This window comes from Hydractinia symbiolongicarpus, chromosome 11 (assembly GCF_029227915.1).
Source record: "Hydractinia symbiolongicarpus strain clone_291-10 chromosome 11, HSymV2.1, whole genome shotgun sequence".
Taxonomy (NCBI): Eukaryota; Metazoa; Cnidaria; class Hydrozoa; order Anthoathecata; family Hydractiniidae; genus Hydractinia; species Hydractinia symbiolongicarpus.
In genome coordinates, this window is record NC_079885.1 from 26283616 (window position 1) to 26306233 (window position 22618).

Below are 22618 nucleotides of genomic sequence, written 5' to 3' on the forward strand. Positions count from 1 at the left end.
CATTACGACACGCGGTAAACTGCTTTTTTAAATAGCAGATGATAACGAATGAATTGAATTTATTTTTACAAAAATTTGTTAACGTTACTTTGCTGCTGGAAAATATAAATGGTGAAGGTCCTGAGAACCATTTTGCCACCGGATATGAATCTAGCCTTCGCGAAGGCATTTTCTAAAACGATGGTACCTAAATTTCTGAAGATTTTTTATAAGGGTGCGGAAACATTTTATGTTGGTCCAGTGTGTTGAGCTATAGTTTGACAACCTCGTCCTCAAAGCTCTGTTTTAATTATTTCACGAAAAGAAGAGGCCGTGGGAACGACGTTTGCTAGTTAAGTAGAGGGTAAAGCTATTGACTCATTAAGCTTATTGCCGTTGCTGGGAGAAGAAATTAGTTAATCTAGTCTTGTGATTCTAATTACCCTCACATGACTGTAGAAAACAATCATAATATACGATGACGGTATGAGGTCACCTTGAAGCATAAAAGAGTGCATAATTGCTGCCATAGACACCTGGATCAAACTATTAATCAAAATAATCAATTAGCAAACAATGCATTTGTTATTTTTCTCATGCTTAATATATCTTAATCGGGAATAACTTCCTCACATGACTTAATACTGTACTGAATTGTGCAACAAGTGAATACGCACCCTGGTTGGCTTTTTTAATCAATTTTAAACGCGCTTTCTTTGCGTCTTTAAACCTTCGCAGAATAATTTATTTTTCCTGCTGTTACGACAGGTTAGGCGCAACTTAAAAACTGTGAAAATGTTAACAGTTTTGAGTCAGCAATGCTTTACGTAATTTATTTGCGCCGCAGAAGTCCAAGTATGTAACAATGCAGAATGATTGAGGAATAGAATAATTGAGGTCGCAAAAAACAAATGTTAAGATAAATCATGATTTTGTTTCAGAAGGTATTTTTTCAATGACAGTATGAAACAAAAAAGATTAAACACTTGAGAGAATTTCATGATATGAACCTTTTATCGCGGCTATTCCCCGTTGGTTTTCTACCAAGTTTTCTTTTACATAAAAAATGCACAATTTATCAGCCGCCATTTTTGCGTGACTTCACAAAATGCTACCGCCCTTTTGAATCGTTGATATTATGGCTTTTGTTGAAAGAATTCGGTTTTTGCACGCAGAGCCGAAAAAAAGAATAACACATTATAATGAGATTAATAAAAATAAATTAACATAAAAATATATAATATACACGATATTTAATTTAAAAAATCTGTCTTCACGTCGGTTGAGCGACCAAACCTGCTGTTCCTTTTCCAAGCTGTTGTCCAGTAACGTTACTCTGGAGGGGCTGGAAACCAAGTTCTTCTGTAGGGACTCCAAACGATCGAAGTTTGGCTTCGTATGTTCGTATCAAGTCGTTATGCGCCTACAAATTAGAAATTTACTTATTCGTACATTCGTTCAGGCTGTCCAAATATAAAAAGTCTAAGAAGTCCTGGGGATGAGGTTGTCCTGCATACAAATTTTGGCTTTTTTAATAAAATGTATAATAAACTTAGAAAGAAAAGTATAATGAAGGCGATGAAAGAAAAAACTAACATTTGACCTGAATTTTTATTTGGCGATTTTAGAACGGAATCGCGAATGTGACTAAAATTTTCTCAGCGCCAAAATTTGTACGGGCAGGGTATAAAAAGTGGGCAACGCCTCTTTTTTTGACAGTGAAAGGCTCTGCGAATAACTGTTTCACATTACTGTAAATTCAAAGCGATTTTATGGAACACACTAAAATTGACGCTCGAGTTGGGTGTATAAGAAACGTCCTGGTTAAAGAGACAGAATCCTGGGAATAAGGTTGGAGGGTGCAGTTTGCAAACGCCCTTAATACATTCCATTTACCCACCTTACACACGCGTGCAAGTTCATATTGTAAATCTTTTATAGCGCTGTTCTTTGAATCCAACACGTCCTAAAATCAGAAAACGTATTTAATAATTTGTCAGTTATGAAACGGAAAGCTTCTTACACTTTATAAGCTAAAAATATCGCTGCCACAAAATGGACAAAGATCACGTCAAATCAATTCAAAATGTAAATAATTTTTAACAAGGTTGAATAAATGTTGACATTAAAAACACCTGTTCAAAAATAAACATCACGGAAAGTTTGGCACGAAATTGAAAAAAAAAACAACCTATAAATAAACGTTTGATGTTATTGGGGAAATTTAAAACGAACATTGTCGTTATTGTTATCAACTTGTTAAAATTAAATTAAAAAACCCCTTTTGTCTCAGGTTTGCGTTTTGTCTCTCTGCGACAATATTATGTACCCACATCAATTAATACTCACTTAAGGCTCTTAATTAACTCATTGTGCACAAGTAATTTATTATTTTGTTCATTTACTGGTAATTATAGGCTTAATTAGGAGCCGACAGGCCCTGGACATGCTTAAGTTTATGAAAAATAATATGTATACCCAAGGTAAATATTAAAACTAATTTAACTTGATCACGTGACTTTTGCTTTACAAAAACAACTTAACAAAAAAATTTGTTTGCTCAGGAAATAAAAAGGGAATTTACGAAAGACATTTGAATTCTGATAACTACAATGTCTGCAGACTATTCTAGGATATCATGTCAGATAAATTTTAGAAAATTATAATTTTATATTATTTTTCATGCCAAAAAGCCTCACATAAACGTTAATTGGTTAATTGAAATACTTCAAAAATACCAACTTTTTCTGGTCAGCCCTATAATTATCATCTTCATGTTAAATTCAATCTTAGCTTACTTAATGAAAAAACAGAGCATAAAAAACAAAATGACGTTATTAATACGAAGTTATAAATAACTTGTTATGTTTTTATTTCTGTTTAAAGTCTGAACAAACGAGTTAAAATAACAGTGACGAAGTCACATGATTTGCAAGATGTCAAATCAAAATAAACAACCAATGATTCACATGTAACGCAACATTTACAAGTCACATTTTTAATATACGCAGTATTTGCGTGGCACAAATTAAAATTTTAGTAACAGGCAAATGCCATAATTGTACAAATTCGAAAGAAACTTAGAATCGGACCTTTAGGCAATGACATGACGTAGTATCCACTTTTTTCAGCCAAATAAAATACCATCACCATATGCCATAACAAAGACTTACACCATACATAGAACGGAGTAACACATAGAACAGTACGTGACATGAAACGGAGTAACTAGTTGTTAACATGAATAAACGAAAGCAGTGCCGCTCTCAACATTCCTCAAAGATTTTAGGGTTTGGTAAAAATAATTGGGGGTTTTTCTGGAAATAATAGCTAATTTCAAATTAGTCAGGGTTAAAAGTGAAATAATGATGGGTGACTAATCTTAAATACATTATCTGTAACTTGAAGAATTAAAAATTCACGAACTAACCTCGAGTTTTCTAGTGACAACAACCAAAGCTGTAGGATCGAGATTGGACGCAGACAAAACTTCATTTAATTGAGCCTCCTGTAAAAAAAGCAATGATGTTAAACAAAAGCTTTAAGTTCAATTCATTCGATCTACACTTTTCAAAGACTTCGTTCAATGTGCTTTGCCAAGAAACACATTCCAAAACATGACACTGAAATTTCCATCTTATATGATCGCTTATATCCACACTTTTTTTGCCCATCTTTCTAATTCCCTTTTTTCTGTGCAATAATGCGACACAATTTTACCTCGTGATGTTAAGTTTTATGGTAATTTTAGAATTGTATTATTGTATTATATATTAACTAGTCGTTCGCCCGTGGAAAAATCCACGTGTTCGAGCAGCTAAGGCACCATTTTCCGTGACGGACAGACAGACGGGTATTATAATATAGATAAATTTTTATTATTATTTTCAATTTATAGGGAGAAGTTTCTGTGTGACCAATTGTTTTGATTTTACGTCAGAACAATGGGCATGCGCACTCATTCCTTTAGGTTGAAAATAAACAGGCCTTAGAAGTCAAATAAATCTTTATAACGCTTTTTCGATATTGCACTTCTAAGAAATCTGTATGAATTTTAATATTAGCCGTTTTATTCACATATGGTCCGACTTTTTTATCTACAAGAATATGTGCGTATGTACAAAAATCCACAACAGTTTTGTAAACTTTTGGAAACATTTGCAGACATCCATATAAGTGGAATTGTCGTAAAAAATATTTGCATAAATAAAAAAACCCTCAAAAACCACATCTAATTCATGGTCTTCTTCCTTGTCGCCACACAAGAATCCATATGCTTTTTAGTTCACCACATCTGCGGCTTCTCTTATCCTACTTTAAAGTACTGTTTACACTAAGTATGTAAATTTAAACACCTCAGCAGCATCGTAATCTGACATTTTGAGGAACGCTGTCACTAAAATAAAAAAAATGGTCTACTCATAAAAAAGTGTTTGTATTTCGCTCGACGTACCTTTTTCTCAAGAGTGTCTGTAATAACTGTCAACTTCTTTTCAAGAAGTAGATTTTTGAAATTTCCTTTCTGCTGAACTTCGTGAATAGCTCGGACAAATTTATTGTACAGTTCATCTCGTTCTTTTTGTGTCTGTTCAAATCTTTGTCGCAACACTTCGTGTTCCCACTGTAATTTCTTTAGTTCGTCCTCTTGTACTCGCAGTCGAGCTTTCGCACTCTATTTATGTAAACAATAAAACAAATTTCATATTCCATATCCAGCACATAAGACTTTTTATTTAAATAAATAACGTACCTGCAAAGAAGCTTTGTCTTTTTCATAGTTTGATAGCTATAATATGAAAATATTTAAATATAGTTCCAAATATGATTTTAATACATTTTAGTTGCATTTTAATAAAATTCAGTGTTAAAGTCACTGGTAAAGAATCAAATTCAGTGTTAAAGTCAGTGCAAAGTTTCAAATTTAGTGTGAAAGTCACTGCAAAGAGTCGAGTTCAGTGCTAAAGTCACTGCAAAGAGTCGAGTTCAGTGTTAAAGTCACTGCAAAGAGTAGATTTCAGTGTAAAAGTCACTGCAAAGAGTCGAATTCAGTATAAAAGTCACTGCAAAGATTCAAATTCAGTGTCAAAGTCAGTGCAAAGTTTCAAATTCAGTGTTAAAGTCACTGCAAAGAGTCGAATTCAGTGTTAAAGTCACTGCAAAGAGTCGAGTTCAGTGTTGAAGTCACTGCAAAGAGTCGAATTCAGTATAAAAGTCACTGCAAAGATTCAAATTCAGTGTCAAAGTCAGTGCAAAGTTTCAAATTCAGTGTTAAAGTCACTGCAAAGAGTCAAATTCAGTGTAAAATTCAGTGTAAAAGTCACTGCAAAGAGTCGAATTCAGTATAAAAGTCACTGCAAAGATTCAAATTCAGTGTCAAAGCCAGTGCAAAGTTTCAAATTCAGTGTTAAAGTCAGCGCAAAGAGTCGAATTCAGTGTTAAAGTCACTGCAAAGAGTCGAGTTCAGTGTTGAAGTCACTGCAAAGAGTCGAATTCAGTGTTAAAGTCAGTGCAAAGAGTCGAATTCAGTATAAAAGTCACTGCAAAGATTCAAATTCAGTGTTAAAGTCAGTGCAAAGTTTCAAATTCAGTGTTAAAGTCACTGCAAAGAGTCGAATTCAGTGTTAAAGTCAGTGCAAAGTTTCAAATTCACTGTAAAAGTCACTGCAAAGAGTCGAGTTCAGTGTTAAAGTCACTGCAAAGAGTCGAGTTCAGTGTTAAAGTCACTGCAAAGAGTCGAATTCACTGTAAACGTTACTGCGAAGGGTCGAATTCAGTGTAAAAGTTTGCTTTCACTGTAATAGTTCTGTATGAAAACCGCTACAGCCCAAATGCATTTCATCCTAGAAGTGTTCTTCTCTGCCTTCAACCAGTGAAGTACTCGCAACATATATACATTCAGGTGGGGTGAATCTTCTCCTGGTATTAAAGAAAGGGATGAAATCTCATCCTAGTTTAAGATTAAGAAAAAAATGGACATAAACACTATTAATGGGATGAAGTCTAAACATAATTATTTTTTCATTCTATAAGGAGTATACTGAAGGCATACTTTTCACACTTTGAAAAACATTTTGTTCTTCTTTTTTCGTGATAACTTGGTAAAAGGACTGGAAAAAAAAGCGGTTAAATTTTAAGTTTTTCCTTTAGAGGTTTATTATTATTAAAAGTATATTTTGTCATAAATTTATACCACTTCAATATTTATTTATGGGTTTTAAACTGGAAATGGATTTGAAGATACCCGCCTATTTATGGATGTCAAAATGTGGTCTATATACGGTGACAATTATTCATTTTTTATGGGATAGTTCATAATCTGTGACATTTACTTTGTGTTATCATACAAAATGTTGGCAAAAAACATTTTAGCAAAATACATGTTTCATTCCAGGATAAGATCACTCACAATCGGACAAGATATGCTAATGTCACCTTGGGAGGAGACTCTTATGTAAACTCTTTTCGTTCCAGACTTTGATAAGATTCCCAGGTACGAGATTTCATTGGTCTTAGGGTACTTTTAAAAAAAGCAGCCTGTGATTACAGCAAATATTCAATTCAATTAGTCTCAAGCCTTATTATCTAGTAGTAACCAAAAATAAAACATTAGCTTCTTACTTGTTTGTGTAACTCCTGTACTTCTTCTTTAGCTTTTTGAAGAGGTTCGATTAATTTACGATTCTCTGCCATAACTTCATTCATTTGTTTCTCAAGCCTTTCTTCTTTTTTACGCATCTCTTCAACTTGTTCCTAATAAAAATCAAATTTTTGTGTGACATTACACACAACATGAAAAAAAAAAACAAGAAGATAACAATTCATTAAGTATTTGGGGTAACAATACATATGAAAATTTTTTTTATAACATTTATACAACCCCCAAATAGAAGGAGCCTCTATGGGCCAATACTTCAGAAGCAAGTGCCCATAAACGCTTAAGTGATATTGTACGAAATAATATAAAGATGTGACCAGTCAGAAAAAGCCTGGGGTATATAGGCAATAAGCAAAAATAATAAAAGTAGTCTGATTGGTTAAAAGGCATTCAATTATAGTGCAATCCAGTTAATATTTGCCAGTAATGCCTACTGAAACGTTTGAGACATTTAAAATAAAGTGAAATATGCTAACTTGATTATATATACTATACTAACAAATATTAAACAACACACTAGTAACATTTCATCGAAGAAAGCTTGACATGCTAAATGTTAAAAGTGCATCTTCACTTATTTCTCATAGCTTCTCTGTTCTACCCTCTCTACATTATATAGCACGTTTTTCCAGTTTTTTTTTCGCATTCACAAATTTACCTAAACTTTCTAAACTTCTTGAAGTTAGATTATTTTTTTTAAAAAAGGTAATAATTCATATACTAACTGATTTTTTTGGCAGTACTGAAGAATATTGACTAATGTCGAAAGTATTGCATAAGTTTTAAAGAAGTTTTAAAGAATATTACCTTCAGTGAATTGATAAGTGCCAAATTATTCAACGTTATGTCATTGTAATAATTTTTTATATCACTGAATGCCTTTTCATGATTCTTCATTAATGTATTTATCTGGCCATTTTTCCTCTCCTCTATTTCATGAATTTCTGTTTTCCTTCGCAACTCAAGTTCATCACGTAAAGTTCTCATCTTTTTCTCATACTTCGCCTCAATCTCTAAATAAGTATGAAATCAAAAAACATAGAAAACAAAAGTAAAAAGCTAAAAATTTGAGGATGGTGTCTTTTCCATACATTTAAGTACAGGAATCTATGGAAAAGTACCTTTAAGTATCTTCTATTAAAAAATACACTCTTGAAGGTAAAAAAATCTGTATAAAGGTGGCATGTAACAAAAGTCAGTGCAAAACACACAGTCTATATGCAACAGATCAGTACCAACACACCAAAAAAAACAAAAAAACAATTCTGGTCAAAATGTATTAACAAAAGACCAACAGAATTGGATAATTTTATATCAGAGTCAAGGGTTTTAAAGTTGTTAAAGTTCATTTGTCAGTGTTTAGAGCAGACCTAGGACTTTGGGTCTTAGGTTATTTGGTTAAATTTAAACTCTGGAAATTTTAATTGTTATAATGTTAAATGTTAAATGCTAATCAGCATGGCTTTTTCCCTGAATTTAGAAGATGCAACAAGCAAGCTTAAAACAATTTATGTCTGGCCTAAATGTGTGTAAACGATTGACACTTTTGTCCATATTTAAAAAATGATGAATAAACTGCGCACGCTTCCATATTTTTTACCAGGATTACAGTATGAGAAAAATTGGCCCCCAAAAAATTAAGTGCTAACATTGTTTTAAGGTGCAATAATAACTACCTCGGGAGGAGAAATTAATATGATTTTTTATGAATTTAATTTGTTGCATGAAAAAATAATTTAAATTTAGCACTGTGTCATGAAAACTTGTTAAACTCACCATATTCATTTAATTTGCTAGCATCTGTACATTTTAAAATGTTTCTCAAAAAAAAACGTCAAATAATTATATGCATATGTTGATTTAAAAAACAAATGAATAAATTGTTGAAAGTGATTTTGTGCAGTCAAAACAAAAAAACTCAAAGTTTTTTGTATTTTGAAAGAAATATTATTTTTTTACCTATTTTCGCATGTTATTAGCTAAATTCTTGAAAATTATTATCTTTCAACAACTACTGTGTTGTGTTTTACAATCAAGGTTTTGCCTAACAATAAATGGAATCACAGTCCCGATATTTACTTGCGCACACATCTAAGTGATTACGTAATGCCCGATGCACGCGCAAAATGGAGGTAAAAATGTAAACAAACTAAGCAGAAAAGTTACCTCCATTTCTGCGTGTGCAGGAAAAATATGGCACTATGATTGAGTGTATGAACCAAGAAGTTTTCAAATTATTTTTAATATTTATATTTGGAAAATACAAGAGGGGACCGTTAAGTAAGTAAATAAGTAAGTATGTATTTATTCATTTGTTCTAATAGACTTGACATCATTCAGATAGGATAGTACCTAATAAGTAGGAATGACCACCAAATAAGGTCTTTTTGGGGAACGAAATTTGGACATAAAAATGTAGAAAATTTTTAAAAAAAATGCTATGTTGTTTTCGTGATATGTAAAAAGATTTTTATCACACAAAAAACAGTGCTTTTGTCTGGATTTTTTTTGTTAGTTTTTGGGTTATCTGTTATGCAATGTGGTTTAAATTATGAGGCTTAGTTGCTTCAAAGTTCTGTGATAAAGAGCAGTCCACTAGGTGCTTATCAGATTTTTTGTGGAACTGTAAAGCAACTAGTAAATGATTTTTAAAGCAAATTTTCTAGTACAATTGTTAGTACAAAATATAAAGTAAAAAAATCACAAGGTACATAAAATAAATGTGTACATTTCAACAAATAAATCAAACCGTTTGCTTGTCTTTCAAAGTCGTTTCTGAGTGTGGTTATTTCTTCATCTTTACCCTGAGAAAAGTTACAATATGATAAATAGAAAAAAATATTTCAAAAATCACACAAGCGATACAGAATTAAAAATCCCTAAGTAATTTAAAGAGGAAGCTAATACATAACACACTTACTCGCAGTAAAGACTTGATAACATCTTCATTTGAAAGTTCTTGTTCTTTAAGTTCTACTTTAAGGCTTCGCTTATCTTTTCGAAGATCAGATTCTTTACCTTTATGTTCATCCTGTGCAAGTTTTATTGCAACAGCACCTAAGATATGATGATAAGATAACACAAAAATAGTACAAATATCTATGACAACGCAACAGCACAAATAAACTTGTAGTTTAAAAGGACGACAGAAACAAAATTTAGGTACATTTAAGTTACCAAGCTGGCTTTTGATTTGTAAAATGTAGACTTAAATTGATGGAATGAACTAGGTAAGTTTAAAACAAAATGTGATAACAAAAGTATTATTATAAGTATCATAAAAATAATTTTCTATATCTTTACAAAGAGAAATTTTGAAATGTTGGGAGAAAAATATTAAACTCAAAAACCGATGAAGCTCAGTTAAACCCACAAAATTTAAATAGTTCTGTAATCTATATTATAGACGCACACAATGCAGTACACAAAGGACAGATGATCCAGTGGATCTTTTCATGGTTATCGACTAGTGTGATCAAAACAACTTTTGTATCATAAAAGTTTAAAAATATCCCAACTGATATCCAAGTGATATTGTTGAGCTGTTGCTCAACAAGTCTTTTTAATAATTGTGTGAAATACAAAGCCCCAGGTCAAAAGCACAGACTAAGCTTGCGAGGTCTGTACCCTTGAACAAGGGTACTAGGCGACATTTTCTCATCATCGACAAGTTCATGTCTGATTTTAAACCTTTGTAAGTACACAAAACAAATTTGAATTATGTGGTCTATGTGGTCTTTGTGGATTGTAACGAAAATTTATTTTTAGGTGAGTGAATTTCATATTTTCTTTTATGCTATAAAAAGTTTTTGTTTGTTTTCATTTGTGTACATTTTGATGGTACCATTTTAATAATGGCTTCTGAAAGCAGCTATTATTGCTCGATAGAATGCTTTGTATGGAACCATAAAAGCTCCATACAATGCTTTAATGAGCTGTAACTTAACCAATTCATTCAATTAGCTCAAACTATCTATTTTTTGTATTAGTAAAGTAATAAATAATCTCATTGCATATCAATATGCTGACCCCAAGTTATAGGAATGTAAAAAATTTTGAAATTGACCTGAAATGAGCGAATGAATGTTTACTTGGCATAATTAATTGGGTTAAACAATTCACCTTTAATTCCAGAAATGTCAAAATTTGCTTTAAATAAATATGACATTGTAAATAAAATCTAAAAACCTTGATAATGAAAGAATTGATTGACAAAGACCTTAATAAAGAAAAATTGTTACACAATTTTTCGAATTTTTTAACTCAACCCCTTTGGGCCTGAATTGATTTGGAAATTTGTTACAGTTATTGGCATATGCCACTATCAATAACAGCTAAAGCATCCATGAACATAGAGATATCACAAATTTATATTTAAAGTGACAAGAAGCTAGCATACTCTCTGCTTTTAGTTCAGTAATATTGTTTTGATGCTCATAGAGGAGATGTTTGACTTTTTGTTTATATACTTTAATTTCCACTTGATGTCGCTCTTCAGCCTCTTCTTCTTCTCGTTCTTTATTACGTAAATCAGCTTTTTTTTCATCTAATTGTCGCTTGGTAATTTCCCAAAATGTGTTGACTTTATCTCTTTCAAGCTGAAAATAATTTCTCTCTTCCCGCTCTCGATCGAGTTCTTCTCTGAGGCGTACAATATACTCTTCAAGCTAAACAGTTAAGAACATAATTTGGTTCATTGTAATGTCCAACACTTAAGATAACTCTGTCTTAAATGACTAATTTCACCTCATAGTAATTTACATTTCAGTACAAACAGGGTATGTGTTACGTTAAAAACATCAGCAAAGCATATACAGGGTTCCCACTCTTTTTTTTTTAAAACAAAATTTGAGAAAAATTGAGAACTTTTAAGGAGATTTTTGTGATTTTTGAGGAGCCTTTGTTAACACAATTGAGGAGATTTGAGGAGAAAAACTTGCACTTGTAAAAAAGAAGGAACACACAGACTGGCATCTTCTTACAAAAGATAACTAAGAAACTTTGCTTCAAATATAAACACAACAAAAAAAGTAATTTTTGCAAAGTAATTTTTGCAGGCACAGCAACCACAAATTGTGGTGCTTCAAAATAAATAATATAAAAACTAGCATATATAAAAAATAACCAAATATCAAAAAAAATTTTGAGGAGATTTGAGAAGAAAACCAATAAAACAAAAAAAGTTGAGGACATTCAAGGAAAATTGAGGAGACCTTTTATATTTGAGGACATTTGAGGAGTTATGAGGAGGCGTGGGAACCCTGATATAATAGACCTTATGTATAACACATTTTATAACACACCTGCTCTTTACTCATTTCCTCAGTACTGATTCCATCTACAATAGTTGGAGCTTTTGCTTTTGCTGATTTTTTCTTTTTTCCTTTTTTCGGCGGCTATAAAATATAACAACAGATTGGTAAAGATCAAAATATAACAAGATATGTAAACAATCTTATTTATTAGCGAAAGTTATAAATATAATAAATATAATCTGCTTACCATTTTGATAAGATAATGACTATTGAAATTTTCTATTTATTTATAATTCAACTAAAAAAAAAATTGTTATATAAGAGGTGAGTCACCAAATATCCATGTAGTTAAATCAGCTTCTTCACATTTACCAACCCCCAACCAGTCACCCATACACCTTCTACACCTATAACTATAGTATACATTCTATGAAATATGGAAATTTAAAGAAAAAACCATGCTTCACCAAACTTATAATAAAAAAGGTATAGAAAGCAGTTGTGAATTAAAAAATGTAAATATAGCTTTCGTGATTGTTATAATAGCTTGTATTTAACAAGTAAAAACAAAAGGTTTTTAAAATCTCATTGTTATGGTTATTTTACATTTATCTGGCAACTCCTTTTTACGTATTTATTTAAAAAAAGGGCTCTAACGCAATATGGCAACTCCGCTCACCACACAACTTCATGGTTTTGACTATGCATCAACCCCTTAAAACAACTTTGCAAGGTTGGTAAAAAAGGTGGGCAATTGCACAGGGTCGATCAAAAAAAGCATTCGCGGAAACGTCCTAGTTCCATGATTTACATCTCAATTCCTTTCAATGTGAGATCCACTGGAATTAATCTAAAGCCTATTTTATGATTAAAATGGTTCCAATACTTGGTGACTTGTCTCAGATGTCGCAAATGGCTGCTCCAACTATCACAGTGTACCTTTTTCTATTGCTCAAAAAACAGACACAACATCAGGAAAACTTGGTAAAGCATATGAACAAAGAGGATATGCGAAGGAGAGCACGTATGGCGATGAAAACCTTTTTTAAAAAATATTCTTCTTTGAAACTGTCTAGTTTCATAATAATATAGGTTTGTTATGTACTTAATGAATGGTGGTTACAGAGATAACAATAGATTAAATGTCATACCTTCAACGCACAAAACTTTTCTTATCGGTGAGCTACCCCAACGATGTTTAAGGTGTCTAGTCTGTAAGAACACAAATTTTATTATCAGTGAAATTGGTAATATGGTAGACCCAGCCTTAGGGCTCAGGATATTATGTCATAGCCATCCAGTGTTGCCAGTAAACAGAAAAAAGTGAAATCTCGTTATTTAGAAGTTCACGTACAGTACTGTAAAAAGGTATCTTAACATCGCAATCCTCTATCGTGCGCGACACGAGCAATAGGCGATAGCTTTTTGATAGAAGTGAATTATATCGCGTCTATCAGGATGTTGCGATAGGCTCGATCTATCGCGTAGTATTACTCGATGGAGTAAATTGCATTATAATACTTATTTTAAATTAAATACTGAACTTCAAACAAAACAAAACAATGCTTATAAGGGTTTCTTTTTTTCTATGATAATTTAGGAATAATAATTCTTGTGTGAATAAAGTTAAACAAATTTGCCTGACTTTCGACGAAAGTAATAAAAAGTATATTAAATATTTTTCTATTGCCATTTTTTGTTCCAAGTTTTTAAACTGCGATCTTAAAAACCTTTCTATCGCCGTTTTTCGTTTTTAAACTTTTAAAATGCAATCTAATTTTATTCCAAAAACTTCGGTTTTATGCAATCTTTTAACTTGAAAGAACTCCAAGCCTTCGGTGAGAGGCTTCATTTAACGTCATTAATTTCTATGAAAATTATGACGAAACTATACAAGCAATTCTCTTGATTCGTGGATCTTATGATAAAAAGCAACTTTCAAAATTAGAAGTAAAGCAACTTCTTATACAAACTTCTTTGAAACGATACAAACTACAAACAAACTTTATTTTAAATTATACGAACTTTATACGAACTTTAATTTTGATGGTACGAAAAAGTCTGTATTTTAAAATTTAATAAAATGATACAAATTTTTTATACGAATTATACGAACTAAGTATGAACATTTCGAGACAATCCCTTATTTTTTTTCTTTATGCTGTGATTTAAGAACAGTATAATAAAATTATTTCTTTCGAGATTATCGTTTCATTTTTTTTTTCTTTGCGCTACAATTTAATAAGAACAGATACTTTTAACACATTGCGATGTATCGAGACTGTCTATCGAGGAAGCGCTATAAGGCTTCACGCGATAGGAATTTAGGAGCAAAAAAAGCTATATCGGACGTATCGATCAAGTCGCGCAAGATACGCGATCCTCGATTTTAAGATACCTTTTTACAGTACTATAGTATGGATGACTGTGATTTTATGGAGAATACAAAAAATTCTTATTGCATTTTTTAGGAATTATTTGAATTTATAGGATTTATTCTATTTCAGAAGATCAGCTTAGCATTCAGAAGTAGATTAGCAAAACAATTGTTTGATTCACACTAACTCTCGTACTTTGTGCGAGAGACCGGGATTCGAATTTCCTTGGCAGCGATTCAATATGGGTGAGTGGTTACCATAGCCAGGGGTTTAAGGAGATGGCAATTGAGGAGAAAGCAAAATATGTGGGCGGTGGATGTTGCAGAAAGTTGTTTGGTATAGCGTGCATCACAGCATCTGTAATAGAGGGCTGCTTTCATTTAAGACTTCTATCTGTAACGTTTTTGGCAAATTCTGATGGAGATCACTTTTTAACTTTTTAATTTTTGTTTTTTTTTATTCTTTTTCTTTTCAATTTTCACATATTATAAATGTTACTATGTTTCATTGAGCTGAGGCAGTCTAAGGTTTATCATTGTTTGTTTCCTTTTTGTTCTAGTGGTCCCCAGTGGAAACAATCCCCTAACTATAGGTTTTTGTGATTTTCTGGGCTAGCCATTTTAAATATCTATTATTATTATTATTATTACCCTAATTGTGTCTGCATAGCCCAAAATGAGCATTAAACACTCTAGGACTCCCATCTAAGCCATGGCTACTCCTGGAAATAATTTTGAGAACAAAGGGCATGTGCTGGGTAATGAAGATTAAGATTTTTTGGGTAATAAAAACTGGAATTAAATTTTAATTAATTCTTCAAATTTTTCTTTCAAAATTTTACTGATACTTCTTTTTTGGATGGATTTCTTTGATTACTGTGGTCTGTTGTTTATATTTTCTACCCACAGAAATGGGTACACACAAAATCATACAAACTTTTTTAACTTTTGTAAACATTGGCAAGTAAAAACACAGTAGTACATGGTACTTTACTACAATCACGGGCAAAACATTTGTTTTTGAAATGTCAAATGCTAAAGAACCTCTGTTTTATAATGGAACTTAACTTTTATGACTTTAATTTTTCATTTGCGTGTATAAAATAACTTTATTTATTTTACTGTTAAATAAGAACCTCACCTCTAAAGTTTGCGTTTTTATTGGTGAGAATAGAAAGTAATAGTAAAAGAGTAATACGTACTATAAATCCCCTGAACTCAACGATGATTTTAAAATCCTTTTTAAAGTGTGCGTGTGTGATTTGCGTGGTTTGTGATTGTTATGGTAGTTTTGTAAACAGTATTTTTGAGAGCGAGGCCGTCTGTGTTAATCGAGGAAATAAACATTGTCTCGCTCTTTTAAAAGGAAGCAAAACGAAAAATTGGAAACGAAACGAAAGCAGTACGGAGGCTAGCTTAGCTAGCTAAATTTAGTTAGTGGGTATTTTTAAGAAAGAACGGCTTCTGACTTTAAGTGTATATATATATATATATGTATCAGAAGGTACACATTTAGCTACACTGAACAATGTTTTACGACTCTGTTGAATTTGTCTCTCAAAACTTTAATTCTTCCTACTTTTCCTTGTTTCATCTAAACATATCTTCCTTATCTAAACATTTTAATGATTTAACCTATCTCCTCTCTGACCTTAATTTTAATTTCAGTGCTATTGGTATAACAGAAACGGGTCTTCAAAGTAAATCTCCTTCTCTGAACTGTAATCTAAATGGATATACCTTTATACATACTCCTTCAGAAAGCATTAAAGGTGGCGCTTTGTTATACATTTCTGATAAGCTCTCCTGTTCTAGTCGCCCTGACCTTGATCAACTATGTTATATAAGTCACCAACTTGAATCAGTATTTGTTGAAGTTATTCATCCTAAAGGTAAAAATTATATCATAGGTTGCATCTACAAACATCCTCATATGGACCTACATGACTTTAATATGAACCATCTTACTCCTATATTAAGCAAAACCACCTCTGAGAACAAAAACATTTTTTTAATGGGAGACTTTAATGCAAATCTATTACTCTCTGATTCCAACCCTGATATTTCTGATTTTTTAGACTCTATATTTTCGTTTTCTTTAGCTCCTTCTATACTTCTTCCAACAAGAATTACAGAAAATACTAGTACTTTAATTGACAATATTTTTCATGACCCTTTTGAACTAAACTGCAAGTCTGGTAACATCATATCGTCAATATCTGACCATTTCCCACAGTTTCTTATAATAAACAAACAACACGTCTTGCCGCCTCCTCCCACAAAAAGATCTCCTATTCCAGACTGGAATAAATTTAACCAAGAATTATTTTCTCAAAAAATATCTGCCATTGACTGGAATGAACTTCTTTGCTTAAATGAACTTGACCCATCTAAATCTTTTGATATTTTTCATACCTTTGTCAATAACTATATAAATGAATGTGTTCCTCTCAAAAAATCTTTTACTAGAAATAACACAAACTCTCATAAAGAATGGATCACTACTGGCATACTCACCTCTATACGCAAACGTGACGCTTTACATAAACAATTCATTAAAGAAAAAGATCCATTCATAAAATCTCTACTGCACACATCCTTTAAAAAATACAGAAACAAACTTGTCACTCTATGTAGAATAAGTAAAAGTAACTTCTACAAACAATTTTTCATCAAAAATAAAAATAATTCAAAAGCTATCTGGGATGGTGTTCGTTCCATCATTTCACTCCGGTCTGCCAAATCTCCTACTCCTTCTTGTTTAAACATTAACAATAATCTCACTACAGACCCATTAACCATATCTAATTCATTCAACAGTTGCTTCAGCTCAATTGCAGATAATTTAAGGAAATCGATTCCACCAAGCTTTAAACACTTTTCTTCGTATCTAAAAAACCCAACAGCTAATTCAATATTTTTTCGCCCAACTAATGATTTAGAAGTCCTTGATTGTATTTCTCTCTTTGATAAAAAAAATCAACAGGTCCTTTCAGCATTCCGTACCAAGTCCTTCTTCCTAATAAAAAACTCCTCGCAGTTCCAATTGCTAAATTAATCAATCTTTCCTTTTCAACTGGTATTTATCCATCTTCTCTTAAAATTGCAAAAGTTATCCCTGTTTACAAAAAAGGCTCAAATGTCGAACTTTGCAACTATCGGCCCATATCTTTACTTTCAAACATTGACAAAATTTTCGAAAAGCTTATTTTCAATCGTTTATATAATTTTTTTTCTATGAACAATACTATCTTTCCAGATCAGTTTGGCTTCAGGAAAAAATTTTCTACCTCACACGCCTTACTAAACATTACTCAAAAGATTATGGAAGCTATTGACAATGGTCTTCTTGTTTGTGGTGTCTTCATTGACCTACAAAAAGCTTTCGACACTGTTGACCATGAAATTTTAATTAAAAAACTTTATCACTATGGTATTCGTGGGGTTCCTTTATCTTTGCTGCGCTCTTTCCTAACCAACAGAGAACAATTTGTGTTTATCAATAATTCGTCATCTTCACATAAACCTATTCGTCATGGTGTTCCTCAGGGCTCTGTTCTTGGTCCACTTTTATTTCTACTCTATATTAATGATCTTCATACTGCAATTAAACATTCCATGGTCCACCTCTTTGCAGATGATACCAACCTGCTAAATATTAGTAAGTCCGCTAAACAACTAAATAAACATCTTAACTTGGATCTCAAATTCCTTTGTCAATGGCTCAATGCAAATAAAATCTCATTAAATAAATCTAAAACTGAACTTGTTATTTTTAAAACTCCTTTAAAACCAATTTTATTTAATTTTAAATTTCTAATCAATGGAACTAAAATTGTTCCTAGTGATACTGTCAAATACCTTGGTATAACTCTTGACTCAAACCTCTCCTGGAAGTCTCAAATTAACATCACCATCTCCAACCTCAAAAAATCTAATGGAGCACTTGCCAAAGCTCGTCATTTTGTTCCAAAATGTGTTCTTCGTCAAATTTATTTTGCTATTTTCTACTCCCAAATACAATATTGCTCCTTGGTATGGGGCCAAAAATCTTCTCTTACCCGTCGAATAGAAATTTTACAAAACCATGCTATCCGTATCATCTCTTTTAGTACTTTCAATGCTTCTCCTACCCCACTATACGGGAACCTTAACTTAATTAAATTCTCTGACATGATCTGTATACATAATATAATTTTCCTACTGAACCTTTATTATAAAACTCTTCCTATTAGCCTCATCAATACTTTCGCAATCGACTTCGCCCATTCCCACCACACCCGTGCTGCTGACAAAGGCTTTTTGAATCTACCTCTTGTTCATTCAACTGCGTTTGGTAAAAAGTCTGTTAAGTTCTTTGCAATAAACTCATGGAACCGTCTTCAAATTTCCTTACCCTTTAAAATCTTGAGCAAAAATACCTCTGAGCTAAAAATTTTTTTACATAGTCACTTTATTAACACATATAAAATCTAATTACAATTTTATTTTATTTCACCCAGTCCAAATTCCTTTTTCCTGCTTGAAGGTTTGTTTTAAGCAGCTTCCAGACATTTCATGCTATTTTTGACTTTGACTCTGTGATATCCTCGTCTGAATGTTCGTCTTGTCCCTGTGTTGTCCTGTGGCCTCGTCCTACCTGTTGTTCTCCCAGGTAGCTAGCACGTTATTTAAGCACATAAAGTGCTTTGTGCTAGTTATCCTTTTATTAGGTAAATGTTCAATATATTTATCATATTATATATTTTCATTGTAAACTCCTAATAAAAAATAAATCTCTCTCTCTCTCTCTCATCTATCTATCTATCTACCAAAAAATATTGCAATTTCCACACTATAGATTAACAGACCATGTTGACAAACTCACTACCTATGTTAGAAACGTTTCTTATATCGAATTCTTATATATGGTGGATAAAAAGTTCAATAATTATTAGTTTTTTTCTGATCTAGTATCTCCAAAAAAAGCAAAAACATTTTGTTAATATCTACCTTTTCTCATCACATCTTCACCTTGTTCTGAAAACGCTGTATTTATAATCATATGATAAAAAACCTTTGTTTGGTTTCATATCATGTTTTAAAAAAGTTTTTATGCACTTCGTTTATATTTTTTATTTTAAATGAAGCACTTCATATGACATTCATTTAACAAAACAAAGTACAGTACCGCTATCAGGAAGCCTAACATTGTGATTGTGTAGCATGTGCGACACCCATGATCCACGATCCTATCGTGTTTGTCATTATTATAAAAATATTAGGTAGCCGATCGCGAAACTATCATGATGATCATGTTCATCGCGATGTATCATCCACGACAGATAACTTCTATTGTAAAACAACAAAAACCGTATTAGTTTATCAATTAAATCAAAAACCGAATCAAAAAAAAAAACGATTTGTTGCCAAAACCCCTGTTTTTTATATGAGAGCCAATAAAATCTGTTTGTAGAAGGTTGTTCTTATTTCCAAAGCTTACAGATAAAAAAATGACCGCAAGTAAAAAATAAAGAGAGAATTACTGTATTTTTCGGCATATAACTCGCGGGTTATATGTTGATTTTTACGACTTCCACTGTTGGTGCGGGTTATAATGTGGTGCGGGTTATATGATAAGTTTTATTTTTTCAATCATTTATTGTTAAATTTATAGTTTATACATTTACAGGTGCAAGCAAGCCAAGGTTTTCTTTCTTTTAATAGAATCTTTCGTTTATTTGTAGTACTAAAACAAATGAAGTAATAGTATATGTGATGGTCTGGGAGGAAAGTAGGGAACACAAAAGAATAATATAACTACATGCGCGATCCGATACGTAGTAACCTTACTTCACCTATATGATTTAATTCTTCTCACACAGTGAAATTGCTTTACATTTCTATTGCTTGCAAGTGCTACTATTAGGAGCTCTCTCTAAAACACAATTCTGGAGATTTTTTCTTTTGTGTTGAATGTAATTTTAATCTATTTATATCTTTGCAATCACATTGAGCACATCGAAATGATTTGCTTCTGGTAATAGAGCAGTATAGCAGCGCATGTTTATAAAATGATTCGGTTAAGTAAAAATACGCCAAATTTTTTAACACAATGCATGTCATGCATCGTGCAACCACTCAATTAAGCTCTTGGATGGGCTCAAATCACCCAGTTAATTATTGTTAATCACTGGAAGCTTGATAAATATGGCTGCACTGCTGCCCTAGCTACATGGTTTTCTTGCACAACCATTTGGCTACAAGAGGTTTGTCAAGGTTTTAGTCCATTGGTGGGAGCAATGGTTCTGTACAATTCCCTGATGTGCTTTTTTACAAATGAGGATGTTGGGTTTCCTAGGTCAGTTAAAAATTTAAACAGATGGTGTATGTGGCTTGTGTATTTTATCATTACTTGATATTATGAGTAATTATTATTATTATTACAGTGAGGCACACCAATTTATGAATACTTGAACCTTTTGTGAATTTTTTTTGCAAATAAGCTTATCTTGTGTATAGATAGCACATATGAAAAGAAGGAAAAAAGCAGGAAAAGCAGCTGGTCCTTCGGGAGTTGTCGTTATAATGGTACGTGCTGATTATAATGGTACGTGCTGATGACCCTATTGTTGATTCGGTTACAAATCTTATAAACATGTTGTGCTGAAAGAGTGGAACGAATCTTACATCATCAATTTGTACAAAGGTGAAGGGGATGCCCTTGATAGAGGGAATTTTAGAGGTCTTAAGCTTACAGATTAGGTTTTAAAGATCATGGAAAGAGTAATTGAAGTAATCATCCGATCACAAATCAGTATTGACAGCATGAAGTTTGCCTTTATGCCAGGTAGAAGTACCACGGATGCAATCTTTGTTCTACGACAGTTGCACGAAAAGCATATTACAAAGCATAAAGATCTGTTTTTTGCTTTTGTTGACCTCGAAAAAGCATTTGGTCCTGTTCCCAGAAAGGTTGTCTGGTGAGACTTAAGAAAACTAGGCGTACAAGAATGGGTTGTTAGAGTAGTTCAAGCTATGTATCTAAATGCCAAATCAAGAGTTAGTCAATAACAAGTACAGTTCTGAGTTTTGTGTGCAAGTTGGGGTGCACCAAAGGTTCGTTACGAAGTTCACTTCTTTCTTCTTTTCATTATTGTCTTAGAGGCGTCGTCTCAAGAGTACCACCTTGGCTGTCCATGGGAACTTCTGTATGCTGATGACCTTGTCATCTCTGCAAATTCTATCGTAGAGATTACAGAACGATTAAAACTCCGGAAAGATAATCTAGAAGAGAAAGGACTACGTGTCAATATGAAAAAGACAAAAATTATGCACAGTCAGTGTGAGGCATCAAAGTCAACTGACTCAAGTAAATGGCCATGTGGTGTTTGCTCTTGCTCTAAAGGAGTTGGGAGTAATTCAATCTTATGCTCACAATGCAATCAATGGATCCATAAAAGATGCACTAACCTAAAAGGCAGATTAAGAGCGGATCCGGATTTCCTCAGTGGTGCACTTGTTACTTCAATTGATAACCAAGCCACATCGATTAAAGTTGGAGATAACGATATTGAGGTTGTGCAGAGTTTTTGCTACTTAGGTGACACGATCAGTAAGCGTGGTGATTGCTTCGATGCTACTACGGCCAGAATAAGGTCTTTTAGAAGAAGTTTCACTAAATGTTGAAGATACCAACCAAATTAAACGCACAGATCACGCAATGCTAAGATGGATTTGTTCAGTAAAGCTCTCCGATAAACTCTCAATAAAAGAGTTAAGATCGCGACTAAAGCTTCATAGTGTCGAAGATGTACTGTCATATAATAGGTTGAGATGGTTTGGGCACTTACATCGCATGCCAAATGAGCTCTGGCCAAAGATGGTTCTGTCTTTTGAAGTTGCTGGAAGTGTGCCACGTGGAAGACCAAGGAAGCAATGGAAAGAAAACATAAATAAAGACCTTGCTTCAAAAAATTTGAAAATAGACGATGTCTTTGATCGCAAAAAGTGGGAAAGGTGCATAAATCCAGGAAGTTTGGATCCTGGAAAGCAATGTGCAACCCTCGTTGAAAGGGATTAACGCACAATAAACGTGCAGTAAGTAAGTATAAGTAAGTATAAAGGAGGGAACTATCAGCAAGATAAACAAAGAAAACTAAAATTTTACTGTAAATCTTTCGTTTTTAATATTAATAGTCTTTTCAACAAGGTTTAAAAAATTTCATGTGAATTAAAATTCACTAATGACGAGATTCGAAAAAATTTTATGTGGATTAATTTTGATGTATATTGTTATGTATATTATGTCGTAACACAAACCAATACATGGACCAGCCTGTGCATGCCATCATAAATTAGAAGTGAAAGTAA

The 22618-nt window shown here is 32.6% G+C and overlaps 3 protein-coding genes across 4 annotated transcripts; 2 read left to right on the plus strand and 1 right to left on the minus strand.

Moving 5' to 3' along the window:
- Positions 1 to 1182: 1182 nt before the first annotated feature.
- On the minus strand, positions 1183 to 15555 carry LOC130613952 (dynein regulatory complex subunit 4-like). 2 transcript variants are annotated; one of them, XM_057435330.1, is made up of 14 exons: positions 15469 to 15514; positions 13041 to 13101; positions 12137 to 12187; positions 11938 to 12030; positions 11034 to 11301; positions 9555 to 9691; positions 9384 to 9438; positions 7442 to 7647; positions 6598 to 6729; positions 4730 to 4765; positions 4433 to 4651; positions 3410 to 3487; positions 1880 to 1945; positions 1183 to 1402 (listed from the first exon to the last, which is right to left on the minus strand). In XM_057435330.1, exons 3-14 carry the CDS (start codon positions 12137 to 12139, stop codon positions 1253 to 1255), a joined length of 1443 nt encoding a protein of 480 aa, XP_057291313.1. In that variant the 5' UTR covers positions 12140 to 12187; positions 13041 to 13101; positions 15469 to 15514; the 3' UTR covers positions 1183 to 1252. The 2 variants fall into 2 exon arrangements, with proteins under 2 accessions (XP_057291313.1, XP_057291312.1); XM_057435329.1 differs by lacking the exon at positions 13041 to 13101 and having other exon boundaries at positions 15469 to 15555.
- A 239-nt stretch (positions 15556 to 15794) lies between these two features.
- LOC130613625 (uncharacterized) lies at positions 15795 to 21010 on the plus strand. Its single transcript, XM_057434942.1, has 7 exons — positions 15795 to 17220; positions 17307 to 17931; positions 18112 to 18602; positions 18715 to 18794; positions 19531 to 19602; positions 20768 to 20855; positions 20919 to 21010. Exons 1-7 carry the CDS (start codon positions 15795 to 15797, stop codon positions 21008 to 21010), a joined length of 2874 nt encoding a protein of 957 aa, XP_057290925.1.
- Positions 21011 to 21022: 12 nt separating this feature from the next.
- On the plus strand, positions 21023 to 22328 carry LOC130613626 (uncharacterized). The gene is made up of 3 exons (XM_057434943.1): positions 21023 to 21228; positions 21349 to 21903; positions 22076 to 22328. Exons 1-3 carry the CDS (start codon positions 21023 to 21025, stop codon positions 22326 to 22328), a joined length of 1014 nt encoding a protein of 337 aa, XP_057290926.1.
- Positions 22329 to 22618: the final 290 nt, after the last annotated feature.